The sequence below is a fragment of the Oryctolagus cuniculus genome, chromosome 18 (assembly GCF_051225735.1).
Source record: "Oryctolagus cuniculus isolate XC-2025 breed Fujian yellow rabbit chromosome 18, ASM5122573v1, whole genome shotgun sequence".
NCBI lineage: Eukaryota > Metazoa > Chordata > Mammalia > Lagomorpha > Leporidae > Oryctolagus > Oryctolagus cuniculus.
The window spans coordinates 19101854-19123994 of NC_142884.1; the positions used below are offsets into that span (position 1 = coordinate 19101854).

General features: G+C 40.5%; 1 protein-coding gene across 21 annotated transcripts; it reads right to left on the reverse strand.

Moving 5' to 3' along the window:
* Nucleotides 1-266: 266 nt before the first annotated feature.
* Nucleotides 267-21369, reverse strand: LOC100357785 (uncharacterized). Of its 21 annotated transcripts, none has more exons than XM_089319282.1 (6): nucleotides 20895-21027; nucleotides 18669-18738; nucleotides 16002-16153; nucleotides 15296-15385; nucleotides 11635-11680; nucleotides 267-2372 (listed from the first exon to the last, which is right to left on the reverse strand). In XM_089319282.1, exons 2-6 carry the CDS (start codon nucleotides 18675-18677, stop codon nucleotides 2343-2345), a joined length of 327 nt encoding a protein of 108 aa, XP_089175408.1. In that variant the 5' UTR covers nucleotides 18678-18738; nucleotides 20895-21027; the 3' UTR covers nucleotides 267-2342. The 21 variants fall into 21 exon arrangements, with proteins under 21 accessions (XP_089175408.1, XP_089175402.1, XP_069918439.1 ...); XM_089319276.1 differs by lacking the exon at nucleotides 11635-11680 and adding an exon at nucleotides 16536-16569 and having other exon boundaries at nucleotides 20895-20999; XM_070062338.2 differs by lacking the exon at nucleotides 11635-11680 and adding an exon at nucleotides 16536-16569 and having other exon boundaries at nucleotides 16002-16128; nucleotides 20895-20998.
* Between the last annotated feature and the right edge of the window lie 772 nt (nucleotides 21370-22141).

Here is a 22141-nt window from a genome sequence, read left to right on the forward strand (position 1 = left end):
ATATGCATTATCTCCATAACTCCAGTTTTCACAATAACATTGACAGAGCTTCCATACAGCATTAATTCTCTGGTTTGAACCACCACAATATTGATAATATTCATAGTTGTTCCCCTTCAAAGTAAATTATCTCATGCTGGTGAAAGCTCTGAGTTGTTTGCCAGCATAAACCAAAGCTGATGAACATAATCTGCCTTCAGACCCAGCAATCCCACTCCTTAACTATAAACACGAGAGAAGAACACACATGCACACCAAAAGACAAATATGTTCTCGGAAGCAGTATTTATCATGACCCTCAACTGTAAACAATGTAAAAGTTCATCACAAGTAGAATGTATAAATTGTGACACACTCATATAATTCTATACAGAATAAAAATAAAATGAACCTTTACCACACACACTTATTATTACACATAATGATAAATGAAATAAGTCATATGTGAATACATGATATATAATCAATTCATATAAAGTTTTATCATATACAAAAGCTAATTTTAATGTTAGAACTGTGGTTAACTTTGAGGAGGTAACAACTAAGTTTTTTCCATATTTGCAATAAGAAATACACTTCACATATCCTTTTAAAGCACTTCTATTCACAGTGTAGTCCACGGACAACTGCCAGTTGGCCAACTGTTTATTACAGGTTCACAGAAAGTGTGTATTAAAATGGGAAATAAGCAACTTTAAAGGTTTATAGCAATTTGACCCTGGAGAGTTTAGTTTGCTGAATCTAATAAAAGTTGTTGGCTTTTATTTTTCAATGTGCTTTGTCCTTTTATTTATCTAGTAACATCATGTGTGTGTGTGTTTATTGGGTAGCAAACAGTAGGTGAGTTCTGCAGTATTTAGTACCTTAAACTGTTGAATATTATTACACTTGCAAGCAACATGTGTTAGCTATGACTTAAAACGTTTTTATAAAAAAAAGTCACATCACTTACTGAATTCCCAAGGTGTCTACTTTGTGTGTTTTCTGATGGACAATGAGGTTTGACTTACAGCTGAAGAACTTCCCACATTCTTTACATTCATATGGTTTCTCTCCTGTGTGAGTTTTCTGATGGCGAATGAGGTTTGATTTCCTACTAAAGGCTTTCCCACACTGTGGACATCCATTGGATTTCTCTCCTGTATGGATTCTGTGATGAACAGTGAGAATTGCCTTCTGGCGGAAGGACTTCCCACATTCATTACAAATATAAGGTTTTTCCCCTGTGTGAATTCTCTGATGGAGAGTGAGTGTTGTCTTTTGGCAGAAGGATTTCCCACATACATTACAAATATAGGGCTTCTCTCCTGTGTGAGTTCTTTGATGGACAGTGAGAGTTGTCTTCTGGATAAATGCCTTCCCACACTCATTGCACTGGTATGGTTTCTCCCCTGTGTGAGTTCTCTGATGATCAATGAGGTATGACTTCTTTCTAAAGGCACTTCCACACTGAGTACATTCATAGGCTTTCTCCCCTGTGTGTGTTTTGTGATGTCTAGTGAGGGTTGCCTTCTGTCGGAAGGACTTCCCACAATCGATACAAATGTAGGGTTTCCCCTCTATGTGTGTTTTTTCATGAAGAGTGAGGGCTGTCTTCTGACGGAAGGCCTTTCCGCACTGATTGCAAACATAAGGTTTCTCCCCTGTGTGAATTCGCTGGTGTTCAATGAGGTACGACTTCCTTCTAAAGCTATTCCCACAGTAAGGACACTGAAAGGGTTTCTCTTCCGTCTGAGATCTCTGATGCATAATAAAAACAGATTTTCTGCAGAGGAGTTTCCCGTATTTGTTGTATGCGGAGGGCTTCTTTTCCGTAAGAGGATGTGGATGGATGCCAAGATTTGGCTTTTCTAGGAAGGCCATGCCATCTTTATTGCATTCAAAGGGTCTTTCTCCTTTGTGAACTCTAGGATGTGTAAATAACACTTCTTTCATAAGGAAGGATTTTTCACATTCATTATGTTTGAGCTGTGGCTCTGAGGTTTGAACCTTCTGTTGAGTAAGCGCTTGTTTACCCCTGAGATCCCTTTCTGTCTGTCTGTGGAGATTCACCGCAGGAGCAGGATTAATTTTCTCGTGTTTAGTATTGAGGAGTGATTTCTCCCATCCATTACTCTCACCAACTTTATCTCTTATGGGGTTTATATTTCTAATGACTAATTCTGAAGTATTTTTAAAAACCTTTCTATCAGGTTTATATTCACAAAGTGTTTTTGAAATAATATGGTTCTTGCCTACAGTAAGTGTTTTCCCACAAATATTACTTTTCTCCTTAACTAGTTTTTTGTGGTTGATGAATATCACCGATCTAGAAAGTCTGTCTTGGTATTCTTTGAATTTCACTAAAGCATCTTCAGCTTTCCCATCTTCACCTAGAAAAAATAAAATTAACAACACTGTAAGTCTTCACATAAAGGCTATAAATCTGATGTATACACAGACAACCCACGGTGGAACAACCTATCTTGCTTTCTTTCTACAGAAAGTCCAGAATAAATTACCTCATGATAGACATATAAAACATAAATACTGCTACAATGTACATTGTTAAAATGAAGAAAAATACGCATAAGCAAATTTTTGTATGTGTAGCATCTAATCTGTCATATAATGAAAGGTCCAGTGGAGAGGAATAAAACCTATATGGAATATATATATGAATATATATATAAATAGCTGGGGCTCAAACCCAGGCACTCAGATTTGGGATGTGAGCATCCCATGCATGCAGTGCCTTAACTGCTATGTCCAATGCCTACCCTTTTAAAAACGGTTTTATTTATTGACTGTTATTCCTGATTCAACAGGATAAGATGACTGATAGTCACATTTTTTTTAGGCACATTAAAGTGAAATCCAAACAAATCCATCCCATATTGAATCCTGGCTGCTCTGCTTCCAATTCAGTTCCCTGCTAATGCACCTGGGAAAGCAGCAGATGATGGCCCTCATGCTTGGACCCCAGACTCATGGGGGAGACCCAGATGGAGTTCTGGGCTCCTGGCTTCAGCCTGACCTAGTCCCAGCAGTTGCAGCCATTTGGAGAGTAAACCAGTGGATGGAAGATACTCTCTCTCTCTTTCTACCCACCCCCCTTCTGCTCTTTCAAATAAGTTGTTTTTTAAAAGGAGGGGCTTAAATTTCATATAATATGTGGTACCATTTTAGCATATTGAGAGTATAAACTGAAAGAACTGAAGATAATCTTGGCAAATTCGAGCAGTAATTATACCAGTCCACATCTGAAATAACATGGCTCTCATTTTGAAAGATGTCAGTGGCAAATGAAAACATGAGGGGTGTTTCAGAATTAGATTACATGTAACACAAACTGTGACAAGATCATTAAGAAAGTACAGGAGAGATCATGGAATCAATTTCATACAACCAGGACTGATTAGGGGGAAAAATAATATGTAAACAAATGAGGATAAATAAATAAGATTATGGGGAAAAAAGAATAAAGAAACAACTAACAGTAAAGAAAATGACTATTTAAAAAAATTTTTTTTAATTTATTTGAAAGGGTAGGGGAGAGGAAGAGACAGAGAAAATGACTATCTATTGGCTTACTTCACTAATGCCTGGAACAGCCAGGGTTAGCTAAGCCAATTAGGAGCTGGGACCTCAATCTGGGTCTCTCAGGTGGGTGGTAGAGTGACTGATCTACTTCTAGATCAATCACCTGCTGCCTCCGAGAACGCACATTTGCAGGAAGCTGGCATTGGGAATAAATGGTTGGGGCTCAAACCCAGGCACTCAGATCTGGGATGTGAGCATCCCATGCATGCAGCGCCTTAACTGCTATGTCCAATGCCTACCCTTTTAACAATGGTTTTATTGGCCGGCGCCGCGGCTCACTAGGCTAATCCTCCGCCTTGCGGTCCTGGTCAGGGCGCCGGATTTGTCCCGGTTGCCCCTCTTCCAGGCCAGCTCTCTGCTGTGGCCAGGGAGTGCAGTGGAGGATGGCCCAAGTGCTTGGGCCCTGCACCCCATGGGAGACCAGGAGAAGCACCTGGCTCCTGCCATCGGATCAGCGTGGTGCACCAGCAGCGGTGGCCACTGGAGGGTGAACCAACAGCAAAAGGAAGCCTTTTCTCTCTGTCTCTCTCTCACTGTCCACTCTGCCCGTCAAAAAAAATTTTTTTTTAATTAAAAAAAGGTTTTATTTATTGACTGTTATTCCTGATTCAACAGAATAAGATGACTGATAGTCACTTTTTTTTTTAGGCACATTGAAGTGAAATAAATGGGTTGAAGTGTTTATTCAAAAGCCATTCACATAAAACAGGGACACTGCACCTTGAGAATGGATCAGATTTTTACAGCTTGTAGGACTTTTATACATAAGAGCTGAGAATGAAAAAGGATCCTTTAAAGACTCATCAGAAAGGCATCAATGAGAGTCCAGTGAAATAAGATTCATTTATTCAACAAATACATTAGCAGGAAACGCAGATAAAAGGAAGAAAAGCAACCAAGATGTGAAAAGGCACTGAGGGACCCAGGAGGCGAATCGAGGTGGGGGGATGTCAGGGGTGATGCGAAGCACTATGGCATGCAGCACAGAGCTTCCCGGAAAGACAGCGATTCTGAAATATCACTTTGTCCCAAGGCAACGGGACTGGGAAATCGGACTGTTGGCCTCATGGTGAGAATGAAAGGTGAAACTGGGTACAGGAAACAGGTAGAAGGTGTATCACCATAAACAAAGAAAAGAAAAGAAAAACTAAGATAAAAAAAATTAGACCATGATTTCCTTTTGATTTGGGGATAAATTCAGGAATGCTTAGGAGTGCGCTTCTAAAAGCTTGTGGAAAAATAGAATTAAAATATAAATTCATGTGCTCACTTCAGCAGCACATACACTAAAATATAAATTCATTTTGGCATAAAAATTTTGAAATCCACATAGTTTTTTCATAATACACATTTTACATGAACTTTTTTGAAGATTGTTTAAATAGAATATAATAATAGAAGGAAGATAAAGGACTGAAATTCTAAAGAAAGTGAAGAAAAACAAGAAAGATTTAAATCATCAGTTCCAAAGGTGTTAGTTATAAATACTCAAGGCCCTTATATTGGACAAGGTAGGGGGTATGTGCAAGGTCAAAACTATTTTTATTAATAACAACACTTCATGTCATTTTTGTATGGTTTATATTTGTGCCAGTGGGGCAAAACCAATGGTGGGTGTCTCAGTTGTAGCCATGGGGCTTTAATTTACGGAGATGATTGGGTGACAACACAAAGCAGCCAGTGCTGTTACAAGAATTTTTGTTGGGAGACCAGGAGGAAGCACCCGGCTCCTGGCTTTGGATCAGTGTAACGCGCCGGCCGTAGCGGCCATTAGGGGAGTGAACCAACGGAAGGAAGACCTCTCTCTGTTTCTCTCTCACTGTCTATAACTCTACCTGTCAAATAAAAATTTTTTTAAAAAAGGAATTTTTATTATTTACCTTTCTCAGGAAGAGGGTGCGTGCCATGCTATACAAGGCCACTTAAGGAAGCACGGATTTTAGTCAGGAAAAAGGGGAAAGCCTAAAGAACCTTTGTTGGAGTTTTTAGGGGAAAGGCAAGGCAGGGCAGAGCTTGGGACTGGCCAGTCTGAAGAGTGGCAGCATGCTACAGGCACAGGAGTGCTCTCTAGTGGTCTGGTATCTCGTTCCAGGTGGTTTAGGGCAGAGAAGACATTGGTTTGGTGTGTGAGAGCTGGGGAAAGAAGGGGGTATGAACTTGGGATTGGTTGGTTTGTATAATAAAGGTGGGCTCATTGATACATTGTTCACTGTTAACAAATTGCCAGCTCTGAGGTACCTCTTCTCAGGCAGCAAGACCTTCTCCCTACCCCCACCCCCGCCAAGAAAAAGATGTCAAAACATCATAATATATAGGAAATTTACAATAGGAATAGGATTAGTGTACTAGGTAAAATCCTGGCATATTACCATAAATCAAAGATCTGGCACCAATCTATCAGTGCATTTCTAACTGCCACATAATCAGAAAAACAAGTTTCATCTAAGGATGCTCTTAATAGCAGAAAAACACTGAGTATTATTCATACATAGTATCTGGTGGCCATTTGCTTGAAAATGAACAAAGTGAGACTGTCACTTCAAAGAATGTGCCATTGACTTGTGAAGGAACAGACTGATCATTAGACTCTGAGAGCCCTCACTGAGAACCCCCAGTGTATACCTTTGAAGCCTCTGTCTTCATTCCTGACTGATCAGGGATCCATTGGTGAGTCAGAGTTCTGGCTATTTCTCTGGACAAACACACTGAAGCTGGTAAGGGAAGAGTTTGATACGAACAGCCTGAGTATACTCTACAGATTGGCTTAGAGGGCCAAACAAAGAAAAGCTAGGCCGGCGCCGCGGCTCACTAGGCTAATCCTCCGCCTTGCGGCGCCGGCACACCGGGTTCTAGTCCCGGTTGGGGCGCCGGATTCTGTCCCGGTTGCCCCTCTTCCAGGCCAGCTCTCTGCTGTGGCCAGGGAGTGCAGTGGAGGATGGCCCAGGTGCTTGGGCGCTGCACCCCATGGGAGACCAGGAAAAGCACCTGGCTCCTGGCTCCTGCCATCGGATCAGCGCGGTGCGCCGGCCGCAGCGCGCCAGCCGCGGTGGCCATTGGAGGGTAAAACAACGGCAAGGGAAGACCTTTCTCTCTGTCTCTCTCTCTCACTGTCCACTCTGCCTGTCAAAAAAAAAAAAAAAAAAAAAAAAAAAAAAAAAAAAAAGCTAGACTAGAGCCCTAGATGTCTCTGTAAGAGGTTGGGTTAGAGTCCCAGGCAAACAGCATCTGGATTAGAGACCCAGGCTTCTCTGAAAGGTATCTGCTTTGAAGTCTGTCTTCCTGTCTCTTTCATTTGAGCAAATTTGACTTCCTGACACCCTGGGCTAGGAAATTCTTGACTCTGTGAGGCCTCTGCTCTGTTTGATCTTGTTTCTCCCATGGGAACTTGCAGTTGATGATATATGCTCCCAGCAGATACAGGCTCTACCATTCTGTCACCTTTCTTTTTTGTGGGCTTGCCTTTATTAAGCATACTGTGGGATTTCAGTGCCCTTATTTGGGGAACTTATGATTTCACCAACTTGCTCCTCTAAGGCCTCTCCCTTGCCGTTGTTCCTGCCCCTCCCTCCTCGTCTCACCACCCTCCATGTTCCCTGGAATCCTTCGAAACATCCTGTGTCCAACTCCTCCTTCCTCCATTCCCCCCATCGACCTCACCCTACCAGACCCTCCTCTTCCTACTCCAGCCCCTCCAGTCACTTGGAATTTATGTCCAAAGAACTCAAGGGATCCCAAAACTAACTGGCTGAGAAGGAAAAAAGGGCTACCAGGAAAGGGAATATTTCACCCACAGATGGGTTCTGGAGACATCTAGACAGTTACTAGACATCTCCTCAATCACCTAAAATTTAATTCAGATTCCATAAGACCATATAATAAGGCAAATGAAAATCTTAAAAACCTCCTTCACAGCAATAAAAAGCATTGGCTTTCATATCAAACAGGTAACCTTCACTTGTTCCACCCATCAGAAATACAATTCAGATAAAAAATTCTATTATAAAGTGAAGCAAAGATGATAGTATATTATTAAGTTTTACTGATTCTTGGCTAAAATTTTAGAGTAAAAGTCATATGGGGGCTAGTGTTTGGCACAGCAGGTTAAGCTATGGCTTGTGACACTGGCATTCCATATTGCAGTGCCAGTTTCAGTCCTGATTGCTCTGCTTCCAACCCAGTTTCCTACTTATGCGCCTGAGAAGGCAGCAGATGATGGCCTGAGTACTCGGGCCCCCATCACCCACATGGAAGACCCAGATGGAGTTCCTAGCTCCTGGCTTTGGCCTGGCCTAACCATAACTGTTGCAGCCATCTGGAATGTGAACCAGCACATGGATTTCTGTTGCTCTGCCTTTCAAATAAATAAACATAGTTTTTTAGAAGGTATAAGACCTTGTTTCTGTCTATGTATGTATTTTATGTATATATGTTATTTTCTTACTTATACATATTACCAGATTTATAAAATAATTCTATAATTATATTCAAATGATATTAGAAATAAATGAGTGTTTATATAAATATTCCTAAAATCCCAATACAGTAATTAACCCAAATGTCTTGGCTTTCCTAATCAAATAGTCTAACATTATATTTATTGGTTGTTTAAGATTATAAAAATTGGGGCCAATGTTATGGCATAGAGGGTTAAACAGCCACAGATTAAGCCACCACTGTGATGCCAACATCCCATATCAGAGGGCAGATTTGAGTCCTAGCGGCTCTGTTTTCAGTCCAAGTCTGCGCTAATGTGCCTGGGAAAGCAGCAGAAGATGGCCCAAATATGTGGGCCCCGGCACCCAAGTGGGAGACCTCGATGGAGTTCCAGGCTCCTGGCTTCGGCCTGGCCCAGCCCCTACCATGTGGGGAGTGAGCCAGCAGAATAAGCTCTCTCCTTCTCTCTTTCTCTGCCTTTCAAATAAATAAATCTTTTTTAAAAAAAGATTATAAAAATTATAAACTCAACCTAAGGACAAATGTACAAGTAAACATGTAGTAAAAATGAATTGAGCCATTATTTCATATATGTCAAGAATAGCAGTACAACAAAAAGCTCCATATATTCATTTTGTTATCTTTTACTTGCCTAACACACATCTGTTATAAAATCAGTTAATAACTTGAGATGATGACTAGATTTATGTAATATCATATGAAATTTTCATGAGTAATCCAAGCACAATTAAGACTACATGTGTTAAGTTGATATAAGTGGAGAAAAAGTTTTATGAATGAACTTTTCAACAATAATTATTTCATAATTATCTGCCTAAAAAATAGTTTCCAGGGAGGCTGGCGCTGTGGCGAAGTGGGTCAAGCTTCTGCTTGCAGTACTGGCATCCCATATGAGCGCCAGTTCTCGTCCCGGCTGTTCCACTTCCGATCCAGCTCTCTGCTATGGCCTAGGAAAGCAGTAGAAGACAGTCCACGTCCTCGGGTCCCTGCAGCCAAATGGGAGACCCGGAGGAAGCTCCTGGCTCCTAGTTCTGGATCTTCTCAGCTCTGGCCGTTGCAGCCATTTGGGGAGTGAACCAGTGGATGGAAGACCTCTCTCTCTGTCTCTCCCCCTCTCTCTCTGTAATTCCACCTCTCAAATAAATTAGTTTCCAAATCTTCTTGGTAACCTGAAACCTTAGAGTCATGCTAAGTTAGGCAATATTCATCTATAATTTCTCCATAAGAGAAACTATTGAAACCTTAACCGTTGAACACAAGTCTAAGTTTATATACTTTTGGCTTCTTATAAAAATAAAAAAGGCTAAACATATAACTTTGGTTCTGCTAAATATAGAAAATGTGTACTATGAGGAAACATTAAAGGTATGAGATGATACATTCATGACATGTGCTGGTCTACAGAATGCTGCTATGTTACAGGTTATTCACAACGACCCACTTCTCGAGCCTCCCCTGTTAAAGGCGACTAATGGTCAAAAATTAGAATCATTATATTAATTAAAACTATTAGAAATAAGGGTGAAAAGGAAAATAATCCCTGTAAAGTATGCAAGGAAAATGGTATGTGTTTTTGTTATGGAAAAATACACAAAGTATAAAGGATGAATTTTTGCTAAGTAAACAGAGAGTGATTTTATTTTACAGTAGTGCCTGGATGGAAACAAAACACCATAAACGTTCCGCAGGGGAAGAGAGAAAGTGAAGGAGAGACAGAGAGAGAGAAGAAAATAGCTTAGCTTAGGGGCCAGTGCTGTGGTGCATTGGGTTAAAGCCCCAGCCTGTGGAGCCAGCATCCCATATGGGCGCCGGTTCTCGTCCCAGCTGCTCCTCTTCTGATCCAGCTCTCTGCTGTGGCCTGAGAAAGCAGTGGAGATGGCCCAAGTCCTTGGGTCCCTGCACCCATGTGGGAGACCTGGAAGAGGCTTCTGGCTCCTGGCTTCAGATCAGCTCAGTTCTGGCTGTTTCGGTCATTTGGGGAGTGAACCAGTGGAATGGAAGACCTCTCTCTCTCTGGCTCTACCTCTCTCTGTATCTCTATCTTTCAAATAAAATAAAATAATTCTTTAAAAAAAAAAAAAGAAAATAGCTTAGCTTATTATCCTATGTGGCCTAGCTGACTAATACTTAATGGATTTATTATGAGGTTTGAAAATGAGGTTGAATATCAGTAAGTACCATTGTAAAACTATAATTTGGTCAAAATGGCCATTTCTTGGATTATTAAAAATATTAAAAATATTTTTCAAGTAATCTGCCTAAGAAATAATGACTATGTGTTAGAATATTTCCTATGCTTTATGTTAACTATTATCATGTCTGTGGTCATTTAAGAAGACACACATACACACACACACACATACAGATTTCTCATCCGCTGGTTCATTCCCTAGATGCCTACAACAGTGAGGGCCAGGTGAGGCCAGTCAGGACAGAGGAATTCAATCCAGGTCTCCTATGTGGTGGCAGTGACCCAACTACTTGAACCATCACTTCTGCCTCTCGGGATGCACAGTAGTAGGAAGCTGGAATTGGAAGCAGAGTTGGGGTTCAAACCTAGGCATTCTGAAATGGGATGTGAGCACCCCAAGTGACATCTTTTTTTTTAAAATATTTATTTATTTGAAAGGCAGAGTTACAGAGAGAGGGAGAGACATAGAACTTCTGTCTGCTGAATTACTCCCCAAATGGCCACAATTACTCCCCAAATGGCCACAATGGTAGAGGCCAAAGTCAGGAACCTGAAACTATCTGGGACCCAGGAGTCCAGTACTTGGCCATCTTCTGCTGCTTTCTTGGGCATATTAGCAGTAAGCTGGATCAGAAATGGAGCAGCTGGAACACAAACTGACACTCATATAAGATGCTGGTGTCACAGGTAGCAGGTGGCAGTTTAACCCAATGAGTAATGCCAGCCCATAAGCAGGGAATTTAAAATAAATGACAAAGTTCTTTTTAGATGTTTCTCTCTGCATTATCACCTGGAAGTTGGCTTCAGATAAAATCTTGGAATAATGTAGGGCTCATCTCATCTGTTTCTCTTCTGTCAGGAATCCAGGCCTGTGATTCCTGTTGTTGAATATGTAAAAATAATTTTGCTCAGTCTTCTAATTGTTTCTCATGGAGGTATAATTCCAGAGTTCATTACTTCCCACTGGAAGCAGACATCCTGATTTATTAATAAAGTGCAGGCCCAGATGGCTTAAGGATGATTTTTATCAAATATTTAAGGAAGCAATAATAATAATCTTATATAACTATTATAAGAAAATAGATGAAGAGGAAGCATCCCCTCCCCAGTTTGTTTGACATGGCTAACATAACTCTAACACAGAAACTTTTAAAGGACATTAACAGAAACTACAGATCAATACCCCTTGTAAAATCATGCATAAAAGCTTACTAGAAAACCTACTTCAACAATCATTAAGAAAGACAATGTGTTTTGTCCAAGTGAGGTTCATTCTAGGAGTTTAGGGATTTAAAATTCAAATATTCAATGTAATATAAGCATAATTACAGATTGAAAAAGAGGACTAACAGGATAACCTCAATAAATGCAGAAAAAAGTATTTGTTAAAATCAATATCCACTCACAATTAAAACTGTCAGAAAATTATGTAAAGAAGAGAATATCCAGAATCTGAAAAAAAGCATGGATGAAAAATCTACAGTTAGTATTAGACTTAAGGACAAAATTTAAATTTTTTTTCTTCCAAATTTAGAGAACAACTAAGAACGTTCACTCTCACCACTTCTATTCAACAATATTACAGTAGGCCCTACCTAGAATACCAGGCTAAGAAAAAAGAAAAGTACTAAAGTTTTGAAATTTAAAAGTGAAATTTTTCCCCCAAAGGACATGTTTTATATGTAGAAAATCTAAAGGAATATACCTAAAGAACAATAAAACCTAGTTAATCAGAAGTATGATTATCAAAGTTAGTATATACAAACAAACTGGAAAAAAATTCTAAAAATACCAGTATGTATCATAGCATCAAAAATATTAAAAGCTTAGAGGTAAACTTAGTGAACAATGTATAAAACCTCTATAATAATAATAAGAAAACACTGCTCACAAGAATAAGAGAAGTGGATTGAAATGAAAAGCTATAGCATGGTCATGGACCAAACGACTCAAAGTTGCTAAGACTGTTTTTTTGCCAATAAATATCCCAGAACATTCATTCAAAAAATTCAAGAAATTGCTTCTAAAATGTGGTTGAAAATAAAACAACCTAGAATAGCCAAATCAATTTTTAAAAAGAATAAGTTCAGAAGACTTACTTTGATTTCTGAACTTATTACCAGATTACAAAATTCAGAGACCAGATGGTATTGGCAGTATGACTTAAAATGCATGAAAGGAAAGAACAGAGATCCAAAAATAGATTAACACAAATATGAACAATTTTTTATATGATCATCAAAGCAATTCAATTTGGGCTGGCACCCTGGCTCACTTGGTTAATCCTCTGCCTGAGGCACTGGCATCCCACATGGGTGCTGGGTTCTAGTCCCGGTTGCTCCTCTTCCAGTCCAGCTCTCTGCTGTAGCCCGGGAGGGCAGTGGAGGATGGCCCAAGTGCTTGGGCCCTGCACCCGCATGGGAGACCAGGAGGAAGCACCTGGCTCCTGGCTTTGGATCGGCGCAGTCACGGCCGTAGCGGCCATTTGGGGAATAAACCAACGGAAGGAAGACCTTTCTCTCTGTTTCTCTCTCACTGTCTAACTCTACCTGTCAAATTAAAAAAAAAAAAAAGGCAATTCAACAAACTTTGATGAAACAAATTGATATCCATGTGGAAGAAAATAAGCCCTCAAACGCTTCCTCACGTCATAAACAAAACTTAACATGAGATAAACCACAGAACTAATAATGACAGCAAAATATATATAACACTGTTAAGAAGAAAATACAGGGATCTATCATCACAACCTAGAACAGACAGATTTGTTTGAGAAGTCAAAAACTAATTATAAAAGACAAAAATTATAAAAAATGTACTTCATCAAAGTTAAAAACTTCTGCCTCATTAAAAGACAACATTAAAATGAATAGATAAGTCACAGGCTAGGGGAAATATTTGAAATATATATTTATACAGAACAAAATATTTCTATTCAGAATATATTAATTTCCTACTACTGCAAGAAAAATATATAATACCCAGTAAAAGATAGACAAAATAGTTGAATAGACAACTTTGAGATAAAAAACATTAACATCATTAACTTTAAGAGAAATCTACATAAAATTGTAAAGATATACTACCAGAATAGCCAAAATGAAAATATTAGTAACGTTAAATGGAAAAGAGAATGTGGGGCAATCAAAATTCTTATATACTGCTAGTGAAAACCTAAAATGGTAAAATAACTTTTAAAAACTGGCAATTTTTTTTTTGACAGGCAGAATGGACAGTGAGAGAGAGAGACAGAGAGAAAGGTCTTCCTTTGCGTTGGTTCACCATCCAATGGCCGCTGCGGCCGGCGCACCACGCTGATCCGATGGCAGGAGCCAAGTACTTCTCCTGGTCTCCCATGGGGTGCAGGGCCCAAGGACTTGGGCCATCCTCCACTGCACTCCCTGGCCACAGCAGAGAGCTGGCCTGGAAGAGGGGCAACCGGGACAGAATCTGGCGCCCCGACTGGGACTAGAACCCGGTGTGCTGGCGCCGCAAGGTGGAGGATTAGCCTAGTGAGCCGTGGCGCCAGCCAAAAACTGGCAATTTCTAAACAAGTTAAATGTATACCGGCCTTATGAGTCAGCAATATCACTGCCAGGTGTTTATGGAGGAGAAAGAAATATATTATGTCCCCAAGACGATTTTTATGAGTTTTTACAGTACTTTATTCATAACAGCCCCAAACTAGAAACATCTCAAATGTCTATCAGCAGGAGAGGCAAAAAGAAATGGTGAATTCATGCAACTGAATACCATTCCACAATTCAAATAACTACTTATGGATGCAAGTACAGGTATAAATCAGACAGTAAGCACAGTGAAAGAAAGCAGACACGAAGAAGGTCTAGAAAAGAATAAATTAATTTATGCTGGTAAAAATCAAAAATGATTATCATAGTGGGAGAGACCGACTTGGAGGAGGTATAACGGAACTTAATGGGTTAGTGGAAGCACACGTGGTATGTAGGATACATGCGTTTATACTTCTGTTCCACTCTTAAGAACTCTTACACTTAAGATCTCTGTAGGTGATATGTACAAAATGTGCAATGGATTCTTGGCAAGGTAATACCAGCTGACATCTTTGTAAGCACAAGGCAGATACAGGCAAGGTTTACATGGGAAATGATATGCAAAGCTCCAATTTAGATGTCACAGGTATGAAAGACAACCAATTAGAGGTATAGATCTCAGGACTTGAACAATATATCCCCAATAGGATGGCTACTAATTAATCAACTATAGAAGATAACAAGTATTGGTGAAAATGTGCAGAAATTAGAATCCTTGAGCACTATCAGGGGAAAATGGTACAGCTGCTATGAAAAACACTATGGTGAGTCCTCAAAAATGAAGCATATAGTTACCATATGCTCCAGCAGTTCTGCTTCTGGGCGTGTATCCAAAAGAACTGAAAGCAGGAGCTCAAACTGATATTGTACATTCATGCTCATAGCAGCATTATTCATAGTAACCCAAAGATGGGAGCAACCCAAGTCCATCAATGGATGAACAGATAAGCAAAGCATAACATATATATATATGAAATAATATGATACTTTTATGTATATAAATACATACATACCAATGGGTTGTGGTTGTAAATTAGCCTTAAAAAGGAAGGAAATTCTGATACATGTTTCAACATAGATGAACCTTGAGTACATTATGTTAAGTGAAATAAAACAGTCCCCAAAAGGACAAATATATATAATTCAACTTACAGGAATATTTATTGATAGTAGTCAAAATCACAGAGGCAGAAAGTAGAATGATGACTGCCAGGGACTCAGGTGTGTGGGTAATGGGAAGTTACTGTTCAACGGGTACAAAGTTTCAGTTTTGCAAATGAAAAGTTCCAGAGATGGACGATGGTGATGGTGGTTGCGGAACAACAGTGTGAACTGTTTAATGACACTGAACTATATTTTTAAAAATGTTTAAGATGGTAAATTTTGTATTATGTATATTTTACAACAATTTTTAAAAATTGATCCCTAAAAACATTCAAAAAAGTAAATTACCTGAGATTTAAGATTCACTGGACTTTTATCTGTACAGACTCACCTAGGTGGCTCTGGCTTGGAAAAATTTTCTCTGTCCACAGCTCTTCTTGTCCCAACTTGCTGATCATATAGGGCTCGGTCATGTAAAACCCTGATAACAAAAATTACACTTGGTCTGTGCTGTTTGAGCTTCAAAACTATTGAAATAAAGAAACACATTGCTTAGGCCAGCATTGGGGTGTAACAAGTTAAGCCACTGCCTGTGACGCCTACATTCCATATTGGGCACAGTTCAAGTCCTGGCTGCTCCATTTTCCATCCATCTCCCTGCTAATACTCCTGGGAAAGCAGCAGAAGATGGCCCAAGTGCTTGGGCCCCTGCTACCCATGTGGGAAACCCAGAAGAAGCTCCTGGCTTTGGCCTGGGCCAACTCTGGCCGTTGTGGCCATTTGAGGATTGACCCAGCAGATGGAAGATCTCTGTCTTGCTCTCTGTCTCTCATTCTCTTTGTAACTCTGCCTTTAAAATAAATAAAGCTTTTTAAAAAAGAAAAAGAAACACATTGCTTTAAGGTAGCAGATGAGGCAAACATTAACACCTTATCAAAGTTAACACCTTGCACTAGGCAAGTGAAAATATAATCACATTTTCTGCTAACAAAAAGGAATTCATCAACTCTAAATCCCTGAAGTTCAAAGTTCTATGTACTTCAGGAACCCTTGAAAGGAGAGGCATGCCACAGAAAGATTCAAGGAGTATTTCTTACCCACAGAGATGAAATGACAATAATTTTCCAACATCACATCCCTGTAGAGGGCCTTCTGAGTAGGGTCCAGTTGTTGCCACTCCTCCTGGGTGAAGTCCACAGTCACATCCTTGAATGATACCGATCCCTGTAAGGGCATACTCTAGTTCATCCTAAAGTGATCGGAAATGGGTGAGAACTAGATAATGGACACCTAGTTCTGACAATATTCAGTAGTCAGATTGGTTTTCTTAGTTTGTGTTTTGTAGAAAATTCTGAAAATACATTCATCAGTATTTACTTATTATCTCATATTGAAAATATATATGAAGATCACACTATTTGTCTTGAATGTGACTGGTTGCCTGGTAGACCAAAGTTAATTAAACCCTGCTTATGAGCAGTCACAGGCTAAGAGAGAGGCATACATGTAAATACATGCACTGAATATATAGAGTATTGCAGAAATGTGTAAATGAGAAGCATCACAAAGCAAAGACAAATTTTATTTTGTACTCTGAGGCTTCATTGAGGACATAAAAGTTTTGTACTCACAATTAATTTGTTTTGTAGGAATACAGGGCATCAGCTTTTAAAAATTCATGGGGAGAAAAAAACCAGTTAGTATATCAAGAAATAGCAAAAGGTACAGTATGTTAGGAAATAGTCTTTGGGCTCTAAGAAGGAAAAGTAAAGAGTGTGCATACCATGGAATAATACTGGATTTTTTTTCCCCTACAGAATAGTGGTCTTAAAATATACTAAGCACATTCTCAATGCATTTTTATTTATTTATAAGTCATCAATAAGCATTCATGGAAATCCACAGTGAAGTATTTCTTGCTTTTGAATATAAACTGTTATTACTTTCTTTTCTTCCAATGCACTGTCTTATACATTCTACTGTGTTACCTGCCCTACTTTGGGTCTGCTGCTTTAAGGAGCAGAAAGAACACGAAAAAATGTTAAGTCAACACACATGTGATAAAATTTGTACTTTAGATGCAGCACTCTTGAAAACTGGGGAAAGCTTAAGGTTTGTTCCATGGGAAAGACAACTATGTAACCACTGCTGGAGGTGCCTCCTAGATTAAGGTGGTATTAGTGGACTAACAAGACAACTAATTTCTATTTGATGGAATGCAACAGAATTGGGCATATACTGGTTGTAGAGTGGGAAAAGAGGCATGGCTCTCGGGAGTTACTATTTTCTAAAATTTTTATTTATTTGAGAGGTGCAGAGAGAGGGCTGGATAGAGCTCCCATCTGTTGGTTCACTTTCTAAATGCCTGCAACAGCAGGATTTGGGCCAGAGAACTCAAACCAGATCTCCCACATGGGTGGTTGTATACCAATATTGCACTGCACTCTAGCCATCACCTGCTGCCTCCCAGGGTCTGCATTACCAAGCAACTAGCAGCAGGAGTGGAGCTGGGACTCAAATTCATATGCTCCAATATGACACATGAGCATCTTAACTGTTAGGCCAAATAGCTACCCTGGCCCTTGGGTTACTTACATAGGCAAGTGCGCGGGTGCTGGAACACAAAATGGAAATGGGAAACAGAAGAAAAGAATAGGTTGGACCAAAGTTGGTAGTGAGGTAAACCCTGGAAATGGGGTTTAATATGAGGTGTCTATAGGACACACAGACAGAGATAGTTATCAGAGGTTTAATATATGCTTCTGACACTCTGGACAGAAGTCTAGAATGGAGAGAAATATCTCAGAGTCACTAGAATCAGATAAATGTAGCCTTCAGAGCAAACATGACTGTGCATGGAGAAGAGGATCCTATAAGATACTGAATTAGCATTCAGAAAAAAACAATAGTTTTAAGAAAGATATGAAAACAGGATAAAGTACCACCTTTGATACAAGCTAGAATATTTCAAGATTGGTATAGCCTGCACTTGGATATAAAATATTAAAAGAAACTAAAAAGAACAAATCTATAATAGTATTAGAATACTGGAAAAGTCTTTACTGGCAAGCTGTGATTTATAGGAATTGCTAGTAGGCATGGATAAAATAGGAAAATTAGAAGAGAAACACAAAATCTCAGTTTTCTGTTACAGGTTTACAATCAAACCTTTATCTTGAAAATCTCACAAAACAGGACATCTTCCCACAAACAAATATGATCTATTAATTCTACCTCCTGTTGTATTGTTATAAAATAGAGGTTAGTGGAGATAATCAGGATATTTCCATGACTGCTCTTTGACTAGTCAGATTGAATCCCAAATGTGTGCCTAAGCAAGGTAGATTCATTCAAACATCATATTCCCATTTAAATCAAGATGTCACAGTTTTGTTCCAGGAGCAATTTTATGGGAAGACTGAGAAAGAGGATGAACGACACACTCCGTCTATATGTAAATACTGGCTACGACTAGAAGGTACACTTCAGAAAGGCTTAAGTTTATCTGACTGGAATGGAGAAATTGGGAACAGGGCTGGGAATAGAGTGAGGCACCGAGGGTACAAAATTTAGGAAGGCATAGCCCTAAGAATACTCATCAAATATTGTGCCCCACACCATTTGCTCATCTAACCCTGCTCTGGGCCCTCACTGGAGATCAGTTTCATGGTAGCAAATCCCACCGTGGAGGAAACTTAAGGCCAGGAAAGCAAATGCTCATCTACCTGAAAGAAAGGACAAAAAGAGAGGAAACACCATCTCACCTGAGACATGGCTTTGAGACTGGTAAGAGAAGGCTCTTCTCTTCAGAGATCTTCTTGAGCAGGAAGGGTCCTAAAAAGGCAAAGGAGGAGAAATGTAGGAAGCTATGTGACACCATACTTGACCGAGACCCCCCAGAATAACTCTGTCTAATCTTCCTTAATGTTCCCTGTTTCAGCACTTGCCCACTCTGCATACCTTTTAATGGGAAAATGGACAAACCTGCTCCCTCCCCAACACCAGGAACAACATCTCTTGGTGAAGTTGAATGGATTCTGGGGAACCTGCTGTGGTCTGGAGAGAGGGAACATTGTGTTTTCTCCTCTGCGGTTCTACCTTCCATCTCCCACAGAGCACAGATTTATTCTATATTTCCAAATTGTTGTCTGTGGACCTTCTGACAGTTTACACTGTCACGTGAAGGCTTTCCCATGCCCTAATGAATACAACTGACAACTTTTTAATCTTTGTCTATTAGGTCTCTATTGTAGTCTTAATATACACATTTCTTATTTTGAGTAAGAACAAACTTCTAATAACTGTAGAGATGTTTCCTGTTTCTTTTCAATAAGAGCATCTCCTTACAGCAGGTCTGTTTTTCTCATGGGTCTTATTTCCTAATTACTTGACATTATCTTTTGTTTGTAAACTTAGGAAATTAATTGTTTATCTATTTTAAGTTGCAAATAATTTAAATCTCATATGATTATGAAAGTATTTTAGCCTTGTGAAGATTTTCTTTGTATGTTTATCAATAACACATACTGTATAATCTACATTTCCTCATTTGACAGGAAATGCCATCTTTATCATATATTACATATCCTTATATACTTGAGGATATTTGGACTTCCTATTTTTGTACTTTGTATCTTTATTCACCTGTCATGCTAATTAAGAAGCAGGGTTACTAAAATTAAATATTATTTATTATTATAAACATACTAATGGTTTATTTAAAAGATTAAGTATTGAACAATAGTTTTCAGTAATACATGTATGGAAATAGAAAAGAAAACTGATTGGGTATTCTTTACAGTCTGTAGGATTCCAAGCAGAGAGGATATTTTGCTAAATGTAGAGTTAAGTATTGACTGCTTCAGTGAGTATTTTAGTTAGCAAAAGAACTATTTAAAACCAAAATGAGATTGGCCTTATGATTAAAAGTGTACCAAATACTTATTATTATTTTAGCATGCTTGAAGAAGCTACTCACTTTGCCATTGATTTTATCCGGAAGCAGGGAATCTCACCCATGGGAAAGTTAGGGGTAACAGGAGTTAGGGGTAAGAACTGTTTTTTCCTGCATGCTTCCCATGGAACCCTAGTCATTTCAACATACTGGTTTTAGTTAACAAGGTGTTTCCAGGTAGCCAATCTTACCACCTGGAAATTACGAAAAATCTTGGCTTTTCCTTTCCAATATTTACAGCTCTATTTTACTTGCAAAACTGCTAGTTAATTACAGTTTTGGAGGCAGGTTTAAAGACTACTATTCAAAAGATCAAATCTTATATAACCAACTAGACGTGGTCATACATAGTTCCTAAATCATTCAAACATTTACATTATCATGGTGACAAAACCATCAGGAAGAACGGAGGTTGCAATCATATGCATGTGAATATTAAATCACACATTCTTTAGCAAACCACCAACCCATAGAGTCACATATCATTCACTACGTTAGCACATTGCACAATCCCAGGCAAAGTCACATCACATTCACAAATCACTTCCAACTTACAATTTCCCAAGCAGTCTCCAGTACGGCTCACACCTAATCTAAAAATAGACAAACGCAGAAGAACCCTCACGCAGGAACGCGACTCAAAACACAATCGGCTGCAACAGCCAGAGGCACGCACCCCAAACGCAGCAGGTTAGGCACAGGGGACACACACCCTGCAGCGCCCGCGACCCCGCTCCCCGCGACGGCGCTTCCTCGGGGTCAAAACTGGCAAAAGGCCCCTTCGCCGAGCTCGCTGCAGGTCACCCTCGCGGTCATCCTCACGGTCACGCCCACGGACCACGCCCGAGGCCCTGCGCGTACTGCTCGGTGAGCGGCTGCACGCGCGGTCCCGGTTCCCTCCACAGAACCACCAGGCCCGCCTCAGTCTCGGGATTTCTTCTCCGGCCTTCCCATCCGGTTCCGCTAACTTAATCCGCTCTCCCCGGTCGGGGCTACCCAGTTCCTTCTCGGCCTCCTCAGAGACCCTAAAACCCACCAGGTTCACCCCCGGCCGGGATTAGTCGTCTGCGCCTGCGCACTAGCGAGTGGGCCTGCGTTCCCAAGAGTCTCCGGGGCGGCCGGTGAGGAGCGGCGCGGTCCTCGGTCGCCTCTTCCCTGCGCTGTATCAACGTCGGCGCTGGTCTGGCTTGGATTTCGTTTCTCTCAGGCAGCTGCCGGCTGAGGAACTTCAAACTCTGGGTCATTTCCCGCTGGCTTTGCGATCCTCGTTTTCGGTGTTGCGCTGAGACGACCTGGGTCCGGGTGCAAGCAGCGGCTCCCGGCCGGTGGCCCCGAATTCCTGGGCCGTGGATGGGGCATGGGGAGGCCGGAGCTCCTGGCCTGGAGCCACCTACTGAGGAAGGTGACTGTGGTTGTGGTCGGGCGTGCGATGTGACTGTGGCTGTGGGGGCGCCGGTGACGGGGAGCCCTGGCTGGTTCTAACGGCTCCTGGGGACGGCGGGGGCGGGGCCGCTTTTAGGACCGCGGTGAGCGGTGACCAGGAGATGTGCTGTGATGAGTGACAGCGCTGTCCTGAGCGGCTGGAGGGTGATCAGAAATGGCCTAGTGTGGTTGGTTGGTGTTTTTTAACCCAGTTTTCTTCTTTTTTTTTCTTTTTTCTTTTTTTTAATGCAGTTTGGTTTCTGTAGTTCTGTCCCGAGGGGCATGTGGACAGGATTCCCCGTGTGGCTCCATCTGGGACTGTGGAAGAATCTGAGGCCTCCTGTCCTGAAGCCTGGCCTCTTGTTGCATTCAGCGGTACCTGCTGTATCTATGGCCCAGGCGTTAATGCCTCATACATAGTCTACCCCAGGCCAGCATTGTCATGTGCCATGGTTGCTTGGAACTGGTTGCACTGGGATTTCTTTTAATGCCTCTTTTAACCTTCTAGCCACACTGCACGGAAGGCAGTCAAATGGCTGTCCAAGGGCAAGTTGGGTGTTTGAGACCTAGAATTCAGTATCCAACTGAAAAAGCGCAGCCTTGTGTTTGATATGAAGATTTTTGACCTGAAATTGTTGCTAATCAGGGTCCTGGGAAGAAGGTTGTTGTGGCCTCAAAATTCCTGCACCAAAAGACCCCTCTTAAGAACTCTGTGGGGGCAGATTCACAGCATTTTCATAGCTCTCTCTACAGGAAACTGTGGACTGAAATCCAATTCCTGTCCCAGGCATAAGTGACTCTCACTTTTTCTTTATGATAACAGGAAGAGTCAGTATTCCGTTTTTTTTTTTTTTTTTCATA

Coding starts and splice junctions, on each gene's coding strand:
- LOC100357785 (XM_070062330.2), bottom strand. CDS start 16,140: ATGCCCTTACAGGGATCGGTATCATTCAAGGATGTGACTGTGGACTTC. Junction 15,386..16,001: donor TTGTCATTTCATCTCTGTGG/GTAAGAAATACT, acceptor TTTTGTTATCAG/GGTTTTACATGACCGAGCCC. Junction 2,373..15,295: donor TCCAAGCCAGAGCCACCTAG/GTGAGTCTGTAC, acceptor TATTTTTTCTAG/GTGAAGATGGGAAAGCTGAA.